The sequence below is a fragment of the Desmodus rotundus genome, chromosome 4, assembly GCF_022682495.2.
Source record: "Desmodus rotundus isolate HL8 chromosome 4, HLdesRot8A.1, whole genome shotgun sequence".
NCBI lineage: Eukaryota > Metazoa > Chordata > Mammalia > Chiroptera > Phyllostomidae > Desmodus > Desmodus rotundus.
Genome location: NC_071390.1, coordinates 5,844,303 through 5,865,665, shown reverse-complemented (window position 1 = coordinate 5,865,665; position 21,363 = coordinate 5,844,303). Strand labels below are relative to the sequence as shown.

Sequence of the window (21,363 nt, the reverse complement as noted above, 5' to 3'; positions counted from 1 at the left end):
TTAAGCCTCGGTTTCCGTGCCTTTACACTGGGGGCAAGGATCTGCTCCACAGGTTCGCTGTGAGGGTTCGAGTGAGGAATGATGGGATGTTCCCCACATGTTCCTGGTTGCCAGCACTGGGTATCTAGCTCAGAAGGATTCAACCAACTCCCCCCACAACTCCCTCTCTTCCCTGGTGGGTGGACAGTTCCACTCTTCGGGTTGGCCGGTTTCCTGCGGGGATGCCTTGGCCACACCAAAAGACAGCGCCCAGTTAGGGTGTTTGTGGTAGGGGAGAGGCCGCAGGCAGGTGAGCAAGTCGGGTGTCTCTTTCCAGGAGCCTCCCCTCTACTCCCCAACCATGCGGGAGCGTGCGCCAGCCGCTGCGACCTGGCCCTGAGTCTGTGCCATGGCCGGGCAGAGGACGCACAAATTGTATTTCAGCGCCAGGTCCTTCCGGGTTAATGAGCTGACACCATGATTAAAGCTGACCATTTGTAATGTGTCTCGACCCCGCCGCCGAGTCCTGAAGAGGTTAATGCGGTGACGGAGGCCGGCACCTGCCCCTCGCCGGCCTCCCGGGCCTTGGCGCACAGCCTCTGGCCCCCGCCCCCTCGCCTGCCCCTGCCACCGCTGCGCCGCCGACTCCTAATCAATTAGCCCATTAACGAGCCCTTCGAGAAGTTAAGTAGGGAGAGGTTCTGCCACGGGCAGGGCTGCAGTCGCTCGCTCACCGCAGCTAATGATATTATAAGCGCTCTGCTCAATAACCTGGGCAGGGCGCGGCGAGGAGGGAGCTGCACCGTCCTGGTGCGGCGTGTGGACGCTGCTGGGGACTGATTCCAGAGTGTCCCCTCGCCCTTGGCTGCATTTGGGGGACACGCTCGAGGCTGGGCTTCCGGGATCGGTTCTTCACTGGATAGGGCCGAGGCCACAGACCCAGGAGGTGGGGTTGCCCGAGCGCCTTGGGGCCTCCCCTCCCCTTCGTTTCCAGGAAGCTCGTGTAGACAACTGCGCGCCCGACCCGTTTTGTCTCCGTAGGGCTGATCCTGGATTCTTTCGGCAACAGCTGATCTGGGAGTCAAAGGGGCGAGAGCCAGGGTTCAGGGGGGCGAGGAGGAGTTGGGCACTTCCACCTCACATAGCTTCTGTGAGGTTGGCCTTGCTTCCCCAGATTTGGGGAATGAGGAGCCTGAGGCTCCGAAAGTTTAAGTATCCTGTTCAGTCACCTAGTCCAGCTGTGAATGGACTTTGCCCAATTCTAAAACCACGGTCTTGCCCTCTCCTCCTTCTCTCTCCTTCCTGGGAGCAAAGAGCTTCTATTTCTGCAGCAATTCCGTGTTCTCCAATATTTGCCAAGGGTGTGGGGGGGGGGACAACAATGGCAAAATCACCTGTGGAACAGGAGGGCGGCCGTGACCTCTTCAGCAAAGGTCTGCAGAGTACCTACCATGAGCTCCTAGCGCTTCTAGACTTTCGGGGACTTTCCCATTCTTACTTAAGACAATCCTCAAAGCAGGAGAGGCGGGATGCCAAAGAGGGGTTCAGTTCGCGTGTGAGGGCCATGAAGCTCTGATTGGGACCGGCCTCGTCCAAGTTCACGCAGCGTGTAAGTGGTGGTACTGGGATTCGAACCAGGATCATTTGAAACACGATCTAGGGCTCCCCCTTCGCCCCCCAGCCTCACGGTAATGCTGCCCCGTTGGGTCTGTGATAAGGGGGGAGCGGTTCTGTAGGCAAGTCTACTCCTGGCCTCACAGCCAGACTCTGGGTATAGTGTCGGTGCCAAGGCGCATGCTCCTTCTCTCAACTCTCCGCCCCGGGCGCTTTGGTCCGGGGCTCCCCGCGCTGTCCTCTGGCCGAGACCAGGAGGTGGGAGGCTGGGGGAGGGTCTTGGAGCAGCCTGCGCTTGCTCCTCCGAGGGTGTGAGTTCCCGCCGCCTCAGGCAGCAGTCGGGCCATTTCAGCTCGGAGCCCCGCGCAGCCCCTGCCCGGTGAGAGCGCCGCGGCCCCGGCGGGCAGCGCCGCGATGGAGGCCAGGGGCCTGGGGTGCGGTTTGTGCGGCTTTCGGCGCCGACTGTCCCTGGTTGGACACCGCAGAGGCCGGTCCGGCTCCCGGCGCTCCGGCGAGCACCGGCACTGCTTTCCCGGCCTCGGCTTTTTGAAAATTTCCGGGGCCGCTCGGCGGCGCTGCGATTGGCCAGGTCTCCGTAACCTCTATGCAAATGAGGCCGCGCCACCTCCGCGCAGCCCGAGCCCGGAGAGCTGGCGGGCAGAGAAGGGGCATTCGCGTGGGGCCCGGCGGGCGCACTCGGAGCCCGGCCGGCCAGGAGCCCCGCGCAGCCGTCCCGTGCCCCCGAGCTCCCCGCGCGGAGGGGACGCCTCTGCAGCTTCGCCGCCCCCTCCCCCTGACTCTCCTCCCCGCCCCTCCCCCCCGCCTGCCTGCCTGCACCACCTTCCACTCAGATCGTCTCTAAAGGGAGTTCTTGGTTTCCTCCGATTTCTTATGAACCCAGGATGGGCAGCAAGGAAGATGCGGGCAAGAGGTGTCCGGCGGCCGGCGGCGTCTCCAGCTTCACCATTCAGTCCATCCTGGGCGGGGGCCCCTCGGAAGCGCCACGGGAGCCCGCCGGCTGGCCGGCCAGGAAGCGCAGCCTGTCCGTGTCCTCGGAGGAGGAGGAGCCGGACGACGGCTGGAAGGCACCCGCCTGCTTCTGCCCAGACCCGCACGGCCCCAAGGAGCCCGGCCCCAAGCACCATCCCCCCATCCCCTTTCCTTGCCTGGGTAAGGATCGCACGCCGCCCGGTCGACCGCAAGCGAGCTCTAGGGGAGGGAAGCTGTGCCGGGGCTCTCGCATCGGACCCCCGCTGGCCAGAGCTGCGGCTGCCTGCGGTCCGGGTCTGACGGGGGAAACGAGCGCGCGGTGCTGCCGTCTCGGCCCCGCGGGCGCACGGGAGGACACCGGGAGCACAGACCTTGCGTGGCGCGGTCTCGGGGAAGGCTGAGTTGGAGGGAGAGTGCGCCACGGTGGACAGGGCACAGGGCCGGCCGCGCACCCGGCTCTGCCCTCAACGTCCTCTGCGCACATCTGGCACTTCCTGCGCACGAGGTCCGAAAAGCGGGTCTGAGCGATCTCTACCGCGGTTTCTTTCATGGCCTCTCGCGCTCTCTCATTGTCTCTGTCTCTCTGTCTCTCCCTCTCTCCTCCTCCCTGGAGTGATTAGCCTTCCGAGATGATTGACAACGGGGCCTTTCAGAGATGGTTCCTTTTTACAGCATCTGACGAAGGGGAGTCCCGCGTTAGTCCTTAGCATGATTTCCGAACAAACGGCCTGTGAAATGATGCCACCCTATAAAGCTCGGGGAACTCTTCCAGCGCAGTTATTACAAGGCAAAATTCACTTTTAAAAATGATGTTAATGCTCCCCCTCCAGACCTCCTCCCCGTATTGCCACTTGTCCTTTCACGAAGCTGGGAGCAGAGACCCCGGACTCCAAGTAGCTGCGTCTCTCTCCTGTTGCTTTTTTAAAAGCCTGGAGTGCTGGGCCTTGGGTTCCAGCTAGAGGGAAGGGATTGGGACCAAGGAAGACAGGATCAAGGCTGCGGCCGCTTGCCAGCCCCCTGGTCCGGGCCACAGCTGGGGCGGGGTGTGTTTGAGGCTCCCCACCTCCATGGCCTCCTTTTCTGTTCTCACTCTCCAGGTAACACCAAGGGCAGCGGAGGCTCAGGGCCGGTGAGCTCGCAACACACGCCTTTCCTTTCTCCTTCGCACCCGGACTTTAAGGAAGAAAAAGAGAGGCTCCTTCCGGCCGGCTCTCCGTCGCCAGGGTCCGAGCGGCCGCGGGACAACGGAGCCGAGCGGCAGGCAGGCGTAGCCAAGAAGAAGACGCGCACGGTCTTTTCGCGCAGCCAGGTGTACCAGCTCGAGTCCACCTTCGACATGAAGCGTTACCTAAGCAGCTCGGAGCGCGCCTGCCTGGCCTCCAGCCTGCAGCTCACCGAGACCCAGGTCAAGACTTGGTTCCAGAACCGCCGCAACAAGTGGAAGCGGCAGCTCTCGGCCGAGCTGGAGGCGGCCAACATGGCGCACGCCTCGGCGCAGACTCTGGTGGGAATGCCGCTGGTGTTCCGGGACAGCTCGCTGCTGCGCGTGCCGGTGCCGCGCTCCCTCGCCTTCCCCGCGCCACTGTACTACCCGGGCAGCAACCTCTCGGCCTTACCTCTGTACAACCTCTACAACAAGCTCGACTACTGACGCAGGCGCCGGCCCTGCGCCTCCCCGCGCGCCTCTCGCCGCCAGCCAGCCTGGCGCGCGCTGTCCCCTCCCAGGGCTCCGGAGCACGGCAGCGTGTTGCCAGAAATATTAAGAAATACACCATGTGTATTCATTATCTTTTATTTATGGCCTCTGCCCTACTTTTTGTTTTGATTGTTTCGGGTACTTATCAGCATTTCTCAAAGCCAGATCTCCTGCTTTCTACCCAAAACAAACCAGTATGCTTTGAAAACCATTTCGGAAGGGATATTCTCGGGTGGTGGGAGAAGGAGTTTCAGCCAGACCGACGTTGACTGGTAGGGAAAAAATTTGAAAAATACCAACAAAGCAGGTACACTACTCTCCCCTTCTATACATCTGTATATACGTCCATGCACACACGGCCAGCCACGCCAGCCCGTGGGGGCTTCGGACAATTATCTCAACGCCTCCTTCCGTTTCCCTCCTCCCGAGGATGGGTAGGGGCACAAGGGGGAGATTTCAGATCTGTAAATATTTTTAAAGAAAAAAAAATAAAACGTTTTAAGCATCGTTGCTAACTTTGGCGGCATTGATTGTTCGGCGTGCTAACACGTGGAAGGTTTTCTCGCCTTTCGGTGGAGGGGTTTGTGGGTGTGTGTTAGCTGGCTCGCCCCACGTGGAAGGTGGGGCCGGGGTCAGGGGTTAAAGTTTGGGAAACTGACTCTGGCAGCGCGTGGGCTGGAGCGCACTACCTTCCACTCCTTGATGCACCATCCTGGAGCTGGCTGAGGCGCACCCGGACCGAATACAGTTCCGGAACCCGCGCCCAAAGGGACAAAGGCAGGGAGGCAGGGCTCACTGCGGAAGCAGATGCCTCCCCAGAGCTAGCGTCTTCCCAGCAACCGCACCGCCTGGGGCTTGGCCGCAGCAGGGTGTCCTGCGACGTGGCTCAACCAGCGACACGAGCCTCCTTTCCGGGGGTGCAGGGCAAGTGGGGGTGCAGCGCTTCCTGGACCAGGTAAAGAGTCCGCTTTGGTAGTTCCCCAGCCTGGCGCAATAGACTCGCGACTGCGCACAGTTCCCCGGGCGCGTGGCACGGTTGAGCGTTCCCCGCGGCTCACGAACAGGGCGCGGAAAGATGGCACTTCGGCCCAGAAGGGTTCTGAGGCTAGAGACCAGACAAAAGAAAGTGTGGGAGGTAAAGGCGCCTCTCCCACACACTTGGGTTTTGGGTGGTGTTTGTAGTTTGCATCGTAAGTGACTAAATGGCCAGATCACGCGCAAGCACGTGGCCGCTCCGATTGAATGAAAGCTTGCTGCGCGGCCTGGGCGCCCACGGACTCCTGCGCCCCAACACCGCGGTTCACACGCCGGCTGTGACGGCGCGGCACAGAGAAAATAGCTGCGCGAGTGTTACGCAAATCCCGGAGTCTCGCAACGTTAAATCGCAGCCACCTGTTCCTTGTAAAACGTCGGAAAAGGAAGCCTTGAGTTTAGAGGAGGCCGGTGTGTGGTGTCACTGGGAGGAGCACCAGGGTCCTCCTGCCTCCGATTCCCTTGGCTGGTGCAAAGGCGCCGGGAGCGCCGAGGCCCGATCTAATCCCTAGAAAGGGAACTTTTCTGTGCTAGACTTGTCTCTCCGAGACTCGGAAATGGTCTGCATTTTGTGAGAGTGCATAGGATACCCGTAAACCATCTGCGACCTGCAGTATTCTGTCTCAAGTGTCTGATCTCGTGTCCGCTTTGAGGTCACAGTTTTCTTCTCACATTAGATTTCATAAGTCACAATTTACGTGGAGCTGACATCCGAAGGATGTTTCCTACGAACGCGTCTGCCAATGCTAAGTTAGCTCAGCTGCATTTATTTCAATTGAGTTCAACTAGATACATATTTACTGGGCCCTACTACTACTTGCTTAGAACTAAATATTGGCTGTTCAGAGAGAGAGGAGAGTGGCACGGGATCCATGTTCTTCTGATTTATGTGGCACACATATTTTATTTCAAGTACCTCCTCTCTTTCCAGACGACCCACTTTAAATTCTTCTTTTCTTCTAAAGTTGCTATTTGAATATTCCATGCGGAAATAACAACATGGTTCTCAAGGAACTGCTTGTATAGGAGTATTCCATCCGTAGGATTTTTGTCTGCATTTCAACAGATTATGTTCTTTTTTTCACCCCGAAGAGAATGATGGTTTTAAAAGGATTGGGTCACTACATCCTCCTTAGACTTCTCGTACGGAAGGTGGTTTTCTGTAGCCATTGTAGTCACTTAGTGGCAAAATCTGGCCCTTTACGATTTTAGGGATGACCCTTTTTTAGTTTGCCCTAGAGTGGGTATTCTTCTCTTTTTACTATTCCAGAAATTAGCAAATTGATCCAACAGTGTAATTAGTTCTAGAAATTCCTCTCTCTTACAGGTAACTAAGCATTGAACACACACACACACACACACACAGTACTTGGCATTTGGATTTAAAATGTTGTTCAAGACTCCACTGTGGCCAGATTTCCTATCTTGAGACTATCAATTCATTTGAATAATCAGCAAAATCATCAGCATCCTTTCAGGGTCTAAACTGGATTTAAAAGATTGACGTTTCTTAAAACTCAAATCGAGTCTGGTTGCAACTGCATGCCCAGAGGGACCTGAATCATACACACACTGGATAATGAAATACACTTAGATTTTATTAGTGGATAATTCATGCTCAGAATCTCAAAACACTAATAGAATTAAATAAGCAACAGGGAGAGGGAACCAAATAAAATTATTTGGAGTTAAAATTATTTAGCCAAAGTTAGAATGGCATAAGGCACTGCATTTTAAATTCTTAACCTAGACATTAACTGGTGGAAAGAGAAGAGACAGAGAATCCAGTATGAGGACTGGTGACGAGAAAGGTCAAGAATCTGACCTTTTAGCAGTGATATCATCAGGACAGTGGGGAGACGGGCGGTTGCCTGTGCATTTATTGTGCCAAGAATCAGGAAAAAATGTGCACCTGAGTCAACGTATGTGAGTGCATGAAGATCAGACTTTTTCCTCTATTAAGGTACCTTAAAGGTAAAGCACTTTAACCTCATCAATTTCTTCCCACTTCATACAGAGTAACATAATAAAATAATTTTTTTTCCATGAAAGGCAGTGAAAAAGAGGTTATTGCATGAATTACATTGACAACATTCAGCGAGTTTTTGATATTTAAGAGTAACTGAGTCACAGCATTCCAGTTACACATTAAGTATTGGTTTTCTTTCATGGAGATCAAATCATTTTCTATGACAGAAGCAACCTTCTTGATTCTCCTATTTGTGGAGGATTCTAGAAACAGCAAATGGAGCAAACAGCTCAAAATTCTAGGGAGGTGGTTAGACGGGGTGGAGCGGACAAGGGAGAAGCTTGCAGCTGTCATTTTAAGACCCCACTTGAAAGTAAGTCTAAAAGAAGAGTTTAAACTTTAACACATCACAAATGATTTGTTTCCCAGTCTGTCCAGCCATCCGGACAGGGAGTTCCTCCTGAGCAAGGGCTGATCTGACGAATGCATCATCCCAGCCTCTCACCAGGCCTGGCGCACAGTAGGCACTCAAATGTTTGTGAAAAGATGCAACGGAGTGATAAAGCATAGTATAAATAAAAATGAGTTTCTATTCGATCAATAGGTCTTAAGACAATAGGAAATGTGAGACCCAGGTTCACAGGCGGAAACCCAGGAAAATGAGAAAACATCAGGGCACAACAATGCAATTCATAAGAGTAAATGTTTTCCTCTCCACTTCAATTTTTGGTTAACTTCACGGGCGTCCAGTGAAAGGGAGAATAATTTAGGTCTTTAGAAGTATTGCTCAAAATGGGGTTCTTGTGTCTGCGAGATTAACTCACACGGGGTGAGCTCAACAGGTCGAGCCCCAAAGAGAATCATCTTTCTTGACCTCTCAGTAGTCAAGAGGACTGGCAGGGCGTCGGTTTCAGGGAGACTACATCTCCCAGCGTGCCCCACACGCGTCTGAGAGGGCGTGAACGCAGTCTTGGCGCGAAGCTTCTTGGGAGTTGTAGTTTCTACTCGTTTAGCACTAACGCGGAGGGGTGCCTCAGCCTTGTAGTAAAATAAGACCACGTGATCGGAAAAGCCAAGGTTTGCCTTTGAGCCGGAAGAGGATAACAGGGTTGACCGACGCCCAGCCTCCGAGCGACCAATCCGCTGCCTAGAATGAGACGTTGGCATTTGAATTCAGCCAATGGCAGGCATACGCTGGAGCTTCCTCTCCGCCTACTTTGCTCAGCCCGCGAGTGCTGTGAGCGAAGCGAGGCGGCGGCTAGCGGTGGCCAAGTTGATACTGAAGGGAACTCAAGGTAGCGGGAAGGGACGACGGGACTCTTGGGGACTCCCCGGGCCCGGAGCTGGTGGAGCAGTCCACAGGGAACACGATTCGCTTCCACCGCTTTTATTGTAGTTGCGTCCGGGGCGGCAGGCCCCAGACGCGAGGGGCCGACGCGCCGGAGCCCGCGGCGGGGGAGGGCTGCGGCAGGCCGGGCTGGGGGCTGGAGTTAGGGGTGCGGAGGCGCGGGTTAGGCGGTTTGGGGCGCTTCTGGGGCGGTGGGGGATGGACGGGAGAGTCCCGACCGTGGTGGGCGCGCAGGCTTTGCGCAGGCGCAGAAGCCCCGTCACCGTCGTTTTCTTGGTCCTCGTGAGGCCCGCAATAGCCCGAGCCCCAGACCTCGTACCCTCGCGGGCGGTGGGCGCGGGGCGCGGGGTGTCTCTGACGGGCCGCTGTTCCCTAGATGACCGGTTCGAACGAGTTCAAGCTGAACCAGCCACCCGAGGACGGCATCTCCTCGGTGAAGTTCAGCCCCAACACCTCCCAGTTCCTGCTGGTGTCCTCCTGGGACACGTCGGTGCGCCTCTACGATGTGCCGGCCAACTCCATGCGGCTCAAGTATCAGCACACCGGCGCCGTGCTGGACTGCGCCTTCTACGTAGGTGCCCGCTGCTGCCGTCTTTGTGTGCGGGACCCCGCTCCCCGTTCTGGGCGGGGACCTTGTGCGGACAGGTCCTTGCGATCCCCGACCCTTGCGTTGCGCCGGGTACTGGGGTTTGGCTTCGGGGGCGCGCAAACGTGGGAACTCGGTCTACCCTTCAGAGGGGGGTGAAGAGCCCTGCCAGCTGTCCCGACATAGGACAGTTGTGTTGGAAATTCGCAACCGAACGGTAGCACTGGGCCGCCTCCTTTAAAGGCAGGCCTGGTTGCTAGTGAGTGGGCATGCCTGTCTGTCTGCTCGGCCGTTCTTGCTGAACTTCCCGCCGGTGGTGTGCTTTATGGTGGAGCTGTTTCTTTTTGTTGAGAGCGAAGAGTTGCAACCTCTTGAGCGCAACGCGATCGGTTGGCTGGAGTTTTGAAACACTGTCTGAAGCTCTGTAACTCTTAAACGACTTGAAGCTTTGTTTTGTAGGATCCGACACATGCCTGGAGTGGGGGATTAGATCATCAATTGAAAATGCATGATTTGAACACTGACCAAGGTAACCCGGCTTTTTACCTGTTGGCTCTTTTCTCAGCTAGTGCACTAGAGTGTATTTATTTAGGGAGAGTCGTTCTTGAATTGCTTGGTTCCTGAGTTGGTTACATAGAAGCAAAAATGGTTTGTATCTAGGACTTCCTGTGTTAACGAGTAAACCGTTTGGGTACTGATCACAAAGTGGTGTGCACATATCTTTTCAGTAAAGCCCATTCTGATCTCCCAGCCGCCGTGTCCGGGAAGAGGCACTTACCTCATCCCCCCACGTGGGCCAGGCCTCCAGGGCTGGTGCGTCACTTCTCTCTTCGGACGGCAGTTTAGTTTGGACTGAAGGGATATAGATTTGAAAAAACAGTGTTACAAAATAGCCATCCTGTCCAGGTACTGTATTAGCCTAGAATATGCTTTAATTCTTACATTTATTGGATGAATAAGAACATTTTCTCCTAGATAATCACGTCTTAGGGGGCAGATAGGACATGACTTGCCCGGGTTTTTATGGTGACTTTGGTGCAGAGCAGATGTTGTGATGGAGCCCAAAAGCACAGCGCTCTCTAGCAGAGCTTTTTTAAAATTTCCTTTTTTGGGGGGTAATGTGCGTGTATTGGACATGGATGTACTTGGAGGAGACGGCAGGTCACGGAGATGGTGACCAGAGGAGTGTGGGGTGGACAGTGGGAGGCTGCGTAGAGGACGGGCACAGTATTTGTCAGAAGATAACCCAGTCAGAAGAGGCTTGTGCAGGGAAATCACTCTGCATTCTCACAACCGCAGGTGTTTGGTGGTGTTTGCTAGCAGCTGTTTCTACACAGTAAATTAGTTTGCAGGTTTGGGCCCTATTTGCTTAAAAACTTAGGAGTGAAAAACTGAAAAGCAAACTTAAAAGCATTTTTGATGCTGGAGACCATAATTAAGGGAATTAGCTGTTTATTTTCTGAAGGTCATTGCCAAACTTAAGAGATTTTTTTTTTCCTTGTTTAAATGATATTTTAAACAGGTAGTTTTCCTGTTTGAGGATCAAGACCACATATTGTTCTTTGCTGCATCCTTAGCATTTGGCATAGATTCTGGTACATAGTAGACATTCAGTAGATGATAGTTGAATCAGTGAATGAGATAGTGAAGAGCTGAAATGGAAAGGAAAAAATTATGTGTTGGAAATATGACCCATCATGAAAACCAAGTGGATTAATCATAAGAGTCTGTACCTCCTTCATCCCCAGATCTGAATCTGTTGCCACTGTAATGAGTTTCTTACAAGCATTGGCTTAATGGGATGAGTTTTATTCAGGTCCAGAAGACAAGTTATCTGTTCATTTGTTCATTCAGCGAGTATTTCCTGAGCACCTGCCATACGTCAGAACCTACACTACACACAGTCAGACCCACAGAGTTAACCAGGGCGCATCCGAGGGCATCTAGAGTCGAGGGGGGAGAGCCTTTGGTGTGCGGCGTGAGGTGAACAGAGAGGGTTGGGTGACTTCTGGAGTCGTGGAGAGAGTTTTCTGGGTGTGGGTTTTCCTTAGAGTTGGTGGAAGTGGATTCATTACAGTGGAGCGAACGTCACCTTCTGTTTACTTGAATTTTTGTTTTGCAGGTGTAGTAAAACTAATTTTTTTTTTCAATAGAAAATCTTGTTGGAACCCACGATGCCCCTATCCGATGTGTTGAATACTGTCCAGAAGTAAATGTGATGGTTACTGGGAGCTGGGATCAGACAGTTAAATTGTGGGACCCCAGAACTCCTTGTAATGCTGGGACCTTCTCTCAGCCTGAAAAGGTAGGCTCTTTATATTTGTAATAGGAGTTACGGGCCTTGGGGTGATTTGATGCATGATTGATGAATATGGTATTGAATATTGACTTAAGGCTTGATGAGTCTATTTTACAAACCCACATACATAGAAATATTTTGACGCAAAGGAAAATTTATTTTGTTCGGGTTTTCCGTCAGTTGTCACGTTTGTTTGTACTGCAGAGCACTAGCTTAAATAATAAATTTCCATGTGTTGCTAATGCTTTCTGTCCCAGGACTGAGATTTTCAGAGGTCATCTAGCAAAGACTGTTGGGTTGCTTTGAAATGGGTTTGACGTGTCCAACCCAAAAATGGGGTGGAGCATCGCCCACTCAACATGTGACCCGAGGTTTCATTTGAGTCTCCTGAGTCATTTGAGTTAGGAGGGAGAAATGGGTTATCATTTCAAGGGTGGTGCGAAAGGAGGCCCGTAGGCCCTTGCTTCCACCGTATAGTGGTGCTGACAGATGTGTGAAGGCTCTAGTGAACCAAGCTTCTTAAAACTGAATCTTTGTACATATTCTGACCTCTTGATCTGTGCCGTGAGAGTGTCGTTGAGCATTCTTGTATCCTCATCAGACTTTACCAAGTGGCAGTGAGTTTTAAAGACGGACGTTTTAGCCGTTTAAAGGTGCCTCCACTTGAGTCTGTTTCCTTAGCGTGAATACACCGCTCAGCTCCTGTGACCGTCATCACAGACTGGAGTGCGTCCCAGCAGCCGCTGTTTTTGTCACTCCACAGTCGAATCCGCTCCTGGCAGGACCTTTGTTCAGAGTAAAATAATTGCATTGTTTCTAGTTTTGATTTATGGTTGTATGTAACACGTTAAGAGCTGTGATAAATTGCTGACAGAGTATCATATAATGGACGGCCACACCGAATCAAGCTGCTCATTGGTTCAGCAAGGTTCATTATGTCACTGCTTTTAATACTTCCTCTGATAGATGCGTACACCCAGTCAGTAGCGAGACAGCGGTTTCGCTTGATTTATGATCTCCGGGGGGAGGGGCGCTGTTAGAGTCTTGTGTCACCTGTATGAAGATGGAAGATAAAATTTCCAGTCTGATTGTACTGTCACAAGTGGATTTCTTTCTAGATTCTGTGTTTTTTAAGTTTGGGGTTTCACGTAACTTAGGTTGATTTCTATTTTTCTACATTTTGTTTTCTGAATAAACTATGGTAAATCTTGTATTTCTCTTATTTAAATATGCCCATATTAAATCTACTGTTTTGAGTCTTTAATTCCTTATCTTTCCTTTGGTCAAAATAGTTGTTGAATTTTAAGGCCAGATTGTGGGAACTATTGGGTTGTTACATGGTTAAACCTAACTTGTTTTTTTGACTGGTGGTATGTAGCTAACATATTAGTGATTATTGACTGTATGGTTTAATATGTTTAAGAGATGTCTTACCACGTTTTGGGGCCTTTTCATGTTTTATAATGATTCTTCAGGTTTTAATAAATCAGATTAAATCACAGTTGCTTATTTACAGAGAGTAATAATTAGAGCAGTAATTTTGTACATGAAGTCTACATTTTAAAAAGATTTAACATGATCAGGAAGATACATTTTGCCACCATTTTCATAAATTTGCTATCTCTGTTTGGTCTCCGAATAACATTTTTGAAATTAACCACTTTGAACCTTGTGTATAGGACATTTTATGATTTATTATAAAGGAATTTTTGTGGAAGTTTTAACATTGAAAATGGCATTACAAGGGGGAAAATACTGTTTATGGGACAATATATGCTTTTAAAATTTTTCCTTAAAGATGAACTTATTTTAAGTGTGTAGTATGATGTCAGGGCACAAGAATTTGCTTTGTCATATGCCAGACACTATATTTTTCTTTTAATTTTGAGTTCATATGCACCAAAAGCAACTAAGCAGCTAATTAATACGGCTCCGTCCCCCTTCTTGGAAAGGCCTGTTTGTTATTTAGTGTGGCGGCTGGGGAAGTCGGATTTCAGAGCGGCCCCAAAAGTGGTCCGAGCAAAGTAACTTTGAAAATGATTGTTTTATGAAAAACCAGAAGCCCCTTGAAAGGCATCTTGAATTGTTTTATGGTTTTATTGTCTCCTTTTTGAGTATTTTTGTGACAATACATTTATATTGTCACTAAATGAAACAAGGTTGGGAATTGGGAAAGTTGTTTAAAAATTTAATTTGTTTCAATAATGAAGACAAGCCCTCAACAGCATTTTTGGTAGTTAATTAGAATGTATATTATATGGTACTTGGTTCAGTATTAAGTATATCGGGTCTATTATTCTGTGTGAATTAGTTGGTTTGTGTAACTACAGTATTTAAAATTTGGTACCTGTGTTTGGGAACCTAATCAGCTAACTTTTTTATGGTTTTATGATTAGTGGACTTTATTTTGGGCCATAATGCCATTGTCAGGCGAGTAGATGATTTCAGGTTTTGGTCTTTCTTGAAAGGTGTACACCCTTTCGGTGTCTGGAGACAGGCTGATCGTGGGCACGGCGGGCCGCAGAGTGCTGGTGTGGGACCTGCGGAACATGGGCTACGTGCAGCAGCGCCGCGAGTCCAGCCTGAAGTACCAGACGCGCTGCATCCGCGCCTTTCCGAACAAGCAGGTACTGACCCGCGCCCTCTCCGCTTTTTTGAATTTCAAAATAATATGATTTTACATGGTAATGAGTTGGTCGCTGCCTTTTAAAAACTTTGCCTTTTCTTTCAGGTAGTGATTTAGAATTTGGTAGGTCTGTTTTTGATGTCCTTGTGTCAAATGGTAGTGTGTTAAACCAATTTCAGAGACGCCCTTGATGTCCAGAGAGGCTAAGTGATTTGCCATTGGTTTGGTAGAGGCCCTCTGATTCCTTGTCAGTCCTGGGTCGGGGTGCTTCACGGTGTACAGTAATCAAGGAGAGTTTTGCGGATATTTCAGTTGACCAACTAGTGAGTTCAAATTTGATTCTGGAAATTAAGGATTATGGGATTTGTTCTTCTGTCTCTTCTTTCTTTTTGCCTCTTGGTAACCTCAGTACAAATAGAGTTCTATAGTGAGTCTAGCCCAGAACTTGAATTTTTTCATAGGAATACCCCTGAGGTTGAGAGGCTGTGCCCCTCATATAGTGAGTGACCAACCCTTGGTGTACAGGGTGGGTCACCCTGCCATCATCATTGCTAAACGAGCTTGCTGTGTTTATTAGCCCCTTCTCCCTGCAAATCCTGAAGTTCTAAGGGGAGTTGGTGGCGTGGTCAGCTGCTATAGGAACTTTGCAGGCAGAAAAGTCATAACAACAGCAGATATCTTGGCAGTTTATGGGTGTCCTTTAGTGGTTGTGGAGCTTGAAGCAATTATGCCAGTTACTCTCTGGGTCCTTTATCTTAAAAGGCTAGTACCTCAAATGTTGATCACATTTTCCCCCACAATATTGTGAATTTTCATCGAAGATAAGAAATTGCAGTTACTTGGAACTTTAAAGATTTAAATTCATGATTAAAATATGCTTGTATTTATAAGTATTTTTATGTCTTATATCTAAAATTTTCTGTTAGAGTATATCTCCAGTTTATAATGGAAGTTTCACTAACAGTAAGATTTTGCAGGTTTTGTTTGTTTGTTTCCATAGCAGTCTTTCAGGAGTAAATCTTTTTCATACCTTGAAAAATTAAACAAAAATGAAATACAGATTTTATATTTATCTTTTTACTTTGACATAAACAAGTGATGATAGCCTTATTTTTCTTAATAAAACAAGTGTTAGTGTCCTTAAAATTTTGGAATAGTTATAACTATCCCAGTACAGCTTAAGCACTTTGTTAAAACCTGGCCATACTTTGTTTTCCTTTCTGATACAATCTTCCTGTAGCGTGGGTTGGATTTGGGTATTAGTGCCTTGTTTCTGGAAGCTGAATTCACCATTTTTGGCTTTCCCCGGTTCCCTCTCGGCAGGGTTATGTATTGAGCTCTATTGAAGGCCGAGTGGCAGTTGAGTACTTGGACCCGAGCCCTGAGGTGCAGAAGAAGAAGTACGCCTTCAAGTGTCACAGACTGAAAGAAAATAACATTGAGCAGATTTACCCCGTCAATGCCATTTCCTTTCACAACATCCACAATACGTTCGCCACAGGTAAAGTATGGCATGTTAACATGTCCAGTCATTACGATAGCATAGTTTTGTTATTAAACATGAGAAATTTATACTTAGGAGGAGCTTAAAAAAATTGTGCTTTTTTGTGAAATTCAGGGAAATCTGGTACAGTACTTCTTGGGGGGAAAATGTGACTTCTTTGATCTTAAAAATTAACCATTTGTAAAGATAATGGTTTTTTCTCTTATCTGCTTTTAAGGATCATTTAACTTTTTCAAACTTACTTGCAGGTGGTTCTGATGGATTTGTAAATATCTGGGATCCATTTAACAAAAAGCGGCTGTGCCAGTTCCATCGGTACCCCACCAGCATCGCGTCGCTTGCCTTCAGTAACGATGGGACCACTCTTGCAATAGCATCATCGTATATGTATGAGATGGATGACACAGAACATCCTGAAGATGGTATCTTCATTCGCCAAGTGACAGATGCAGAAACAAAACCCAAGTGAGTATGCTTCACCTGTATTTGAGCCTTTTCTTGCATTCAACCCAGGATTTATTAATTTTTCTAAATTCATGAATAGCATTGTTGATGCCTGCCCGATATTACAGCTGACTGTAGGGTTGGAGTTGATTTTATCTTGTTCGCCCAAGCTTTCAATATCCGTAGGTTGATAGACGTCTGATGGATAAAATTGTGCCTAGTTGTTTAGTAGAGAAGAATGTCAAACTCTCATTCTTCTTGAATGGGCACTATTATTTGAATCTCTGGAGTTATTACTAGCTCATTGCTTGAAAATTAAGTTGAGGAATTCAAGAATAATTTATTTAAGCAAATTCTATTTAAGATCTTTAAGAATTTGAAGTGCCAAAAATCTTTCCTCTCCACTGAGTTTGTTTCTTTAATATTTACACAAAGTGAATGACCTTCAGGTCTTACTGGAAACCCAGAGTAATATGGCCTTGCCTGGAATAGTGAATTTCCTTAGCTTTGAGATTTTCATAGCTGTCCATGGCTCTTGGTTGACAGAGGAACCATTTACAGTGTTTGGTACCAACAGGGCAAAGCTCTTTACTTAATTACCTACACTAGGCTTAAGGGAAAAGTGCTCCTTAGGCACTTGTTAAACCACAAAGATATCTACCCCAGGTGTCTTGTCCTGTTCCTTGTCCCTCTGTACCCAGGCCCTTGTAGGAAGCCCTTAATGTCAGTATTTATGAGATAACTGAATGTTTTCAGGATTCCTTTATTTTTAAAATGGTGTAGCACCCTTGCTAAATTGGTTGAGCCCCTGAGAGGGGCAGAGTTTTGAATACTGAATATCATGTGTACTTCTACAGGTTTGACTTTAGAAAAGATGTAGCATATGAAGCCTGTTGGGTAACGGGCTTTGTTTACATTTGCTCTCTCACTTTTGTGTGTCTTGTCCTGGCCGGCCATTTTGATCTTATGCTGTTCTTTTTTCTTTTGAACTTGTAGGTCACCATGTACTTGACAAGATTTCATTTACTTAAGTGCCATGTTGATGATAATAAAACAATTCGTACTCCTTAATGGTGGATTTATTACTATTAACAAAGAAACCAGGGGAAAATGTTAATTTTAATATTATAAGAACGTGAAAATAATGGATAAGAGGTTTTTATTGATTTTTTTTTTAAATGAACACTTAAGTGCATGAGCTGGTTTGATGGTTTGCAGCATTAAAGGTATTCGGGCAAACAAAATTGGAGGGCAGTGACTACGCTTTTGAGAATCAGTTTTGACCCTGATGATTTTGTTTCCACTGTGGAAATAAATGTTTGTAAATAAATATAGGTAATAAAAATCCCTTTGCATTTTTTCTGGACCTTTAATGGTAGAATAAAAGGCTCTTGAATGGCTTGTTTCTTTTACTGGTTATAGTTGCTCATTCTAAAGCTGCTTCAGACTGCCTCATGAGGAGGTTAATCTACAATTAAACAATATTTCCTCTCGGCCGTCCATTATTTTCTGAAGCAGATGGTTCATCATTTCCTGGGCTGTTAAACAAAGCGAGGTTAAGGTTAGACTCTTGGGAATCAGCTAGTTTTCAATCTTATTAGGGTGCAGAAGGAAAACTAATAAGAAAACCTCCTAACATCATTTTGTGCCTGTAAACAATTATTTATTAGCAAACAATTGATCCCAGAAGGGCAAATTGTTTGAGTCAGTAATGAGCTGAGAAAAGACAGAGCATATCTGTGTATTTGGAAAAATAATTGTAACGTAATTGCAGTACATTTAGACAGGCATCTATTTGGACCTGTTTCTATCTCTAAATGAATTTTTGGAAACATTAATGAGGTTTACATATTTTTCTGACATTTATATAGTTCTCATGTCCATTTCAGTTGCCCAGCCGCTGGTGATTAAGGTTAAAAAAAAAAAAAAAATTACAGTGAGAATGAGATTCGTTTCAATGTAATGCCCTGGAGCAGAACACGAACTTAGCTGGGCCTGTCTAAGTGATTCCAAATAGTGTTTCTGTTCTCAAACTTTTTGCTCTACTTCTGTGCAAATGTATGTTTCTGAATGGGACTTGGGCCTTTACAGAAATCTATTTTATCCATGATGCATTTTTTAAATTCTTTTGATACAGAGAAAGGTCTTATTTTTTAAGTATTTCAGTATAAACAGTATCAATCTGAATCCATCTTTTGAAATATATTTTCTTCATTGCAGGTCCACCTAATCATCTCGTGAAAGTGGTTTCTCTATGGAAAGATTTGTTTTCCTTCCTACAAATACATTCTTATCCCCTAAGGGATGCATTGTAGTCACTGTGGACACGTTACTTAGTGTGTGGATTTCTCTGTTTTCTGTCTGACAAAACCTGTCCGCGCCCTTTCGTGCTGACTTTGTGTAGGATGAGGAGGCTTGGTGTCCTTGTGCAGCAGTCAAAGATTGTTTCCCTCCCAGCAAGCCCCGTTGCTTTTTCTGAGCAGCTTGAGCTCTTTTTTTTGTAAAATAGTCTGAACCTGTTATGTCCATTCTGTCTAATAAATCAGAGATTCAGAACCCTTACATGTTGGATGTTTTCAAATGTTGATAATTAATGTAATTTACTTTGTAAAAAGGCTTCTGTAGAGCAGAGCTCCCTTCATCAAGGGCCTGGTGGGGCTGACATTTTACCTTTAGGTCCACGCTGCCTCATTTAATTATGTCTATTCTGATGTACGTTGGGATTCAGTCCTGGATAAAGTGATCTGTTGGAGTTCTGCCATTTCCCTCGTGCCCTCTTGCTGGATCAGCAGGGCTCTTGAGCCGACTTAGCAGCTTCATAGGATGGGCACAGACTGCTGGGCAGCTGACGGGCGACCTTTGGCGCGACTCTCCTAGAAGTGCTAGTGCACTACAGCTCACGCAGCTCGCACGCCCTTGTGCGGATGCAGCCATCGTGCGCACACAACAGAACCAAATGACAGACCCGGCTGTACTTATCCATCAGATGTTAAATCATAACTGAAGCCCTTGGGAGGTAGATAATGTAATAGCCAGAGACTAACTGATGGTATTGGTTCTTCAGTGTGATTACGTTCTGCTTAAAGTCGTAACCACTTGGTTGAGGACAGAGCATAAATTTAAAATGTTTAGTTGAAAGAGAATTAATACAGTATTGTAAAAGGTGACTAAATTAAAGCAATGTTATTGACGTGTGGGAGAGCTGAATGTCCTCCTATCTATCTCTTGAAACCAAATGTGTCTCCCCCTAAATGTGTCTCCTTACCTCCCCTGTGGACCTCGTAACCAGCTCTCCTTTACAGTTTGTCCCGAACGACCCAGATACCCTATCTCAGCGTTTTCACTGGTTTCCTGTACCCAGTTTGTCTTCTCTATTTTTAAGTGTCTTGCATGTTTCTCTCTTTCTTTTTTCCCTTACTACTATCCTATTACCTTAAAGGGTCCCTGCTGCCCATCTGGGGGAGTGTAATAGCCTCCAGTCTGTGCCCTAAATCCTCCCTCTTCTGGAATAGTGACTTTCAAACCTTTAAGCTGCGACCCAGGTATGAAATACATTTGAACTCTGGTCCAGAACCCACAGAAGTCAATACAGTATGTATAATAGAGAAAACATTTATAAAACATTACTTGCCTTTTGTACGTGTGATGTACCTACATGTTTGCTTTTTCTTTCTTTCTTTCTTTTCTTTCTTTCTTTTTTTTTTTTTTAAAGAAATGTTGGTTATGGTCCCCTGACCTGATTTTAAACAGATGCCTCGCCACCTCTAATGTGAACAAACTGCTCTATCGCACACAGGACTTTAAAAACTCTTGGTCTTTTTATCATGCTGTGCTTGGGGTCCTCCCATGTTCCCCATTGCTCATAGTAGCCCTTCTGTCACTTCCTAAGAAGGTAAGCTGCTTCCAAGGCCTGCAGGCCACCTGGAAGGGACTGCCGTGTCGAGGTGCTCTCAGAGGAGTGGACGTGGGGCTGACCTCCTCTGGGCTCCTGACGAGCGGATGGGGATGTCCTGATGGTGGCAGTGTCTGCTGCTGAGTCCCACCGTGTAGGAACTTAGGGTGCGTTTGCAGGGTCTCCTCTATTCTGGGGGAAATCCAGGCCCTGTTGGAAGGACAAAGGCCGGATGACCTGGTTTGCCTTCCTCTCCAAACCCTGCATTGTTTTGCCTTTGTCATTCAACTTCCTATTTCCTAAGTGTTTTGCTCTGCACTTCCACCTTCAGTGAAAAAGGGTTCTTCTGGTTAGAGACGACTGGATCTCTTCCCTTAGTGGGAGGAGGCTCAGGGCACTTTCGCCTACTAAGAGCTTGGAGAACTCAGAAGTAAAGAAATGCCTGTAACTTTGTTTAACCATTTTTCCCCAAATTTCTTTGACTCTGAGCCTCTACTCTGTCCTATAATGTCCCCTAACCTTGCTGTGTTTTACTTTTTACCACTTCCCCTGAAACACAAGAATTGTCTTACTCTGAGTGCCAGGCTGTCTGCTTCGCTGTTACTCAGACACACATGTTGAGTCCCAAATTCACAGTCTGCTGAGGGGGTTTCTTTTTCTGAATTGCTTTCAGTTTTCATATGAGTTCTGCCAGGTACTGGTCAAGGTCCCCTTCTTTGTGAAGCCCACCTTTGTGGCTGCAGTTCACAAAGGCGAGTGTTCTTCCTCCAAACTCAGGTGAAGCACGTCCTGCTTATCTGCCTTTGGCAGTTACTCCTACTACTTAGAATTTTAACATTTTCATATATGTACATTTTGTTCCCCTGCTGTGTTCTTTCAAGAGCAGGAACCACATGTTTTTGTGTACTCCGATGCCTAATGTCGGGCCACTTTGATGTTACTGAGTGATAGAGACAGTCCCTATGTAAAAATAACTTTCATTGTAATTTTGAATGGAGTCAGCATCCAGTGCACTGGACATAGGACCTTTGTTAATTCATTTAGCAAGCACTCAATATGCATTTAGTATGCTCGTTGTAGAAAAATTGAGATAACAGCATGCAAAAAGTGAATTAGTCACATAGTTCTACACGAGAAGATAGCATTTTGGTGTATATCCATCCTTCAGAATTCCCTGTGCATGTCTCCATGAATAGGTTTGTTAACCACCTCACGTGGAAAGGCCTGGGTGAAAATTTGAAGATTTTTATTTGAGATGGTGTGATGGTACGGTACAGGTCTTGTGGCTTCAGGGCATTTATTTGGGGGGGGGGGGTTTACTTTGCAATAGTGGGTGACTGGTCACCCACTAGAGCATCTGAAGCCTGGATGCAGCAGATCCTGT

General features: G+C 47.7%; 2 protein-coding genes across 4 annotated transcripts in view; both read left to right on the top strand.

Annotated features, from left to right (window-relative positions):
- HMX2 (H6 family homeobox 2) overlaps positions 1–4,786 on the top strand; it is an 8,439-nt gene extending 3,653 nt beyond the window's left edge. Inside the window, exons 1-3 of one of the 2 annotated variants that reach the window (XM_045191566.3) lie at positions 1,810–1,851; positions 2,495–2,763; positions 3,681–4,786. In XM_045191566.3, coding sequence (XP_045047501.1) covers positions 2,496–2,763; positions 3,681–4,234 — 822 coding nt within the window. In that variant the 5' untranslated portion in view covers positions 1,810–1,851; position 2,495 and the 3' untranslated portion in view covers positions 4,235–4,786. Of the gene's footprint in view, positions 1–1,809; positions 1,852–2,494; positions 2,764–3,680 lie in introns of those variants that run through there. The other variant, XM_024555335.3, reaches the window with a different exon arrangement.
- A 3,687-nt stretch (positions 4,787–8,473) lies between these two features.
- Positions 8,474–19,791, top strand: BUB3 (BUB3 mitotic checkpoint protein). Of its 2 annotated transcripts, none has more exons than XM_024555498.3 (8): positions 8,474–8,575; positions 9,005–9,199; positions 9,674–9,743; positions 11,368–11,519; positions 13,982–14,140; positions 15,463–15,640; positions 15,892–16,108; positions 18,308–19,791. In XM_024555498.3, the coding sequence occupies exons 2-8, from the start codon at positions 9,005–9,007 to the stop codon at positions 18,315–18,317; spliced, it is 981 nt and encodes a 326-aa protein (XP_024411266.1). In that variant the 5' UTR covers positions 8,474–8,575; the 3' UTR covers positions 18,318–19,791. The 2 variants fall into 2 exon arrangements, with proteins under 2 accessions (XP_024411266.1, XP_024411265.1); XM_024555497.3 differs by having other exon boundaries at positions 17,084–19,791.
- Positions 19,792–21,363: the final 1,572 nt, after the last annotated feature.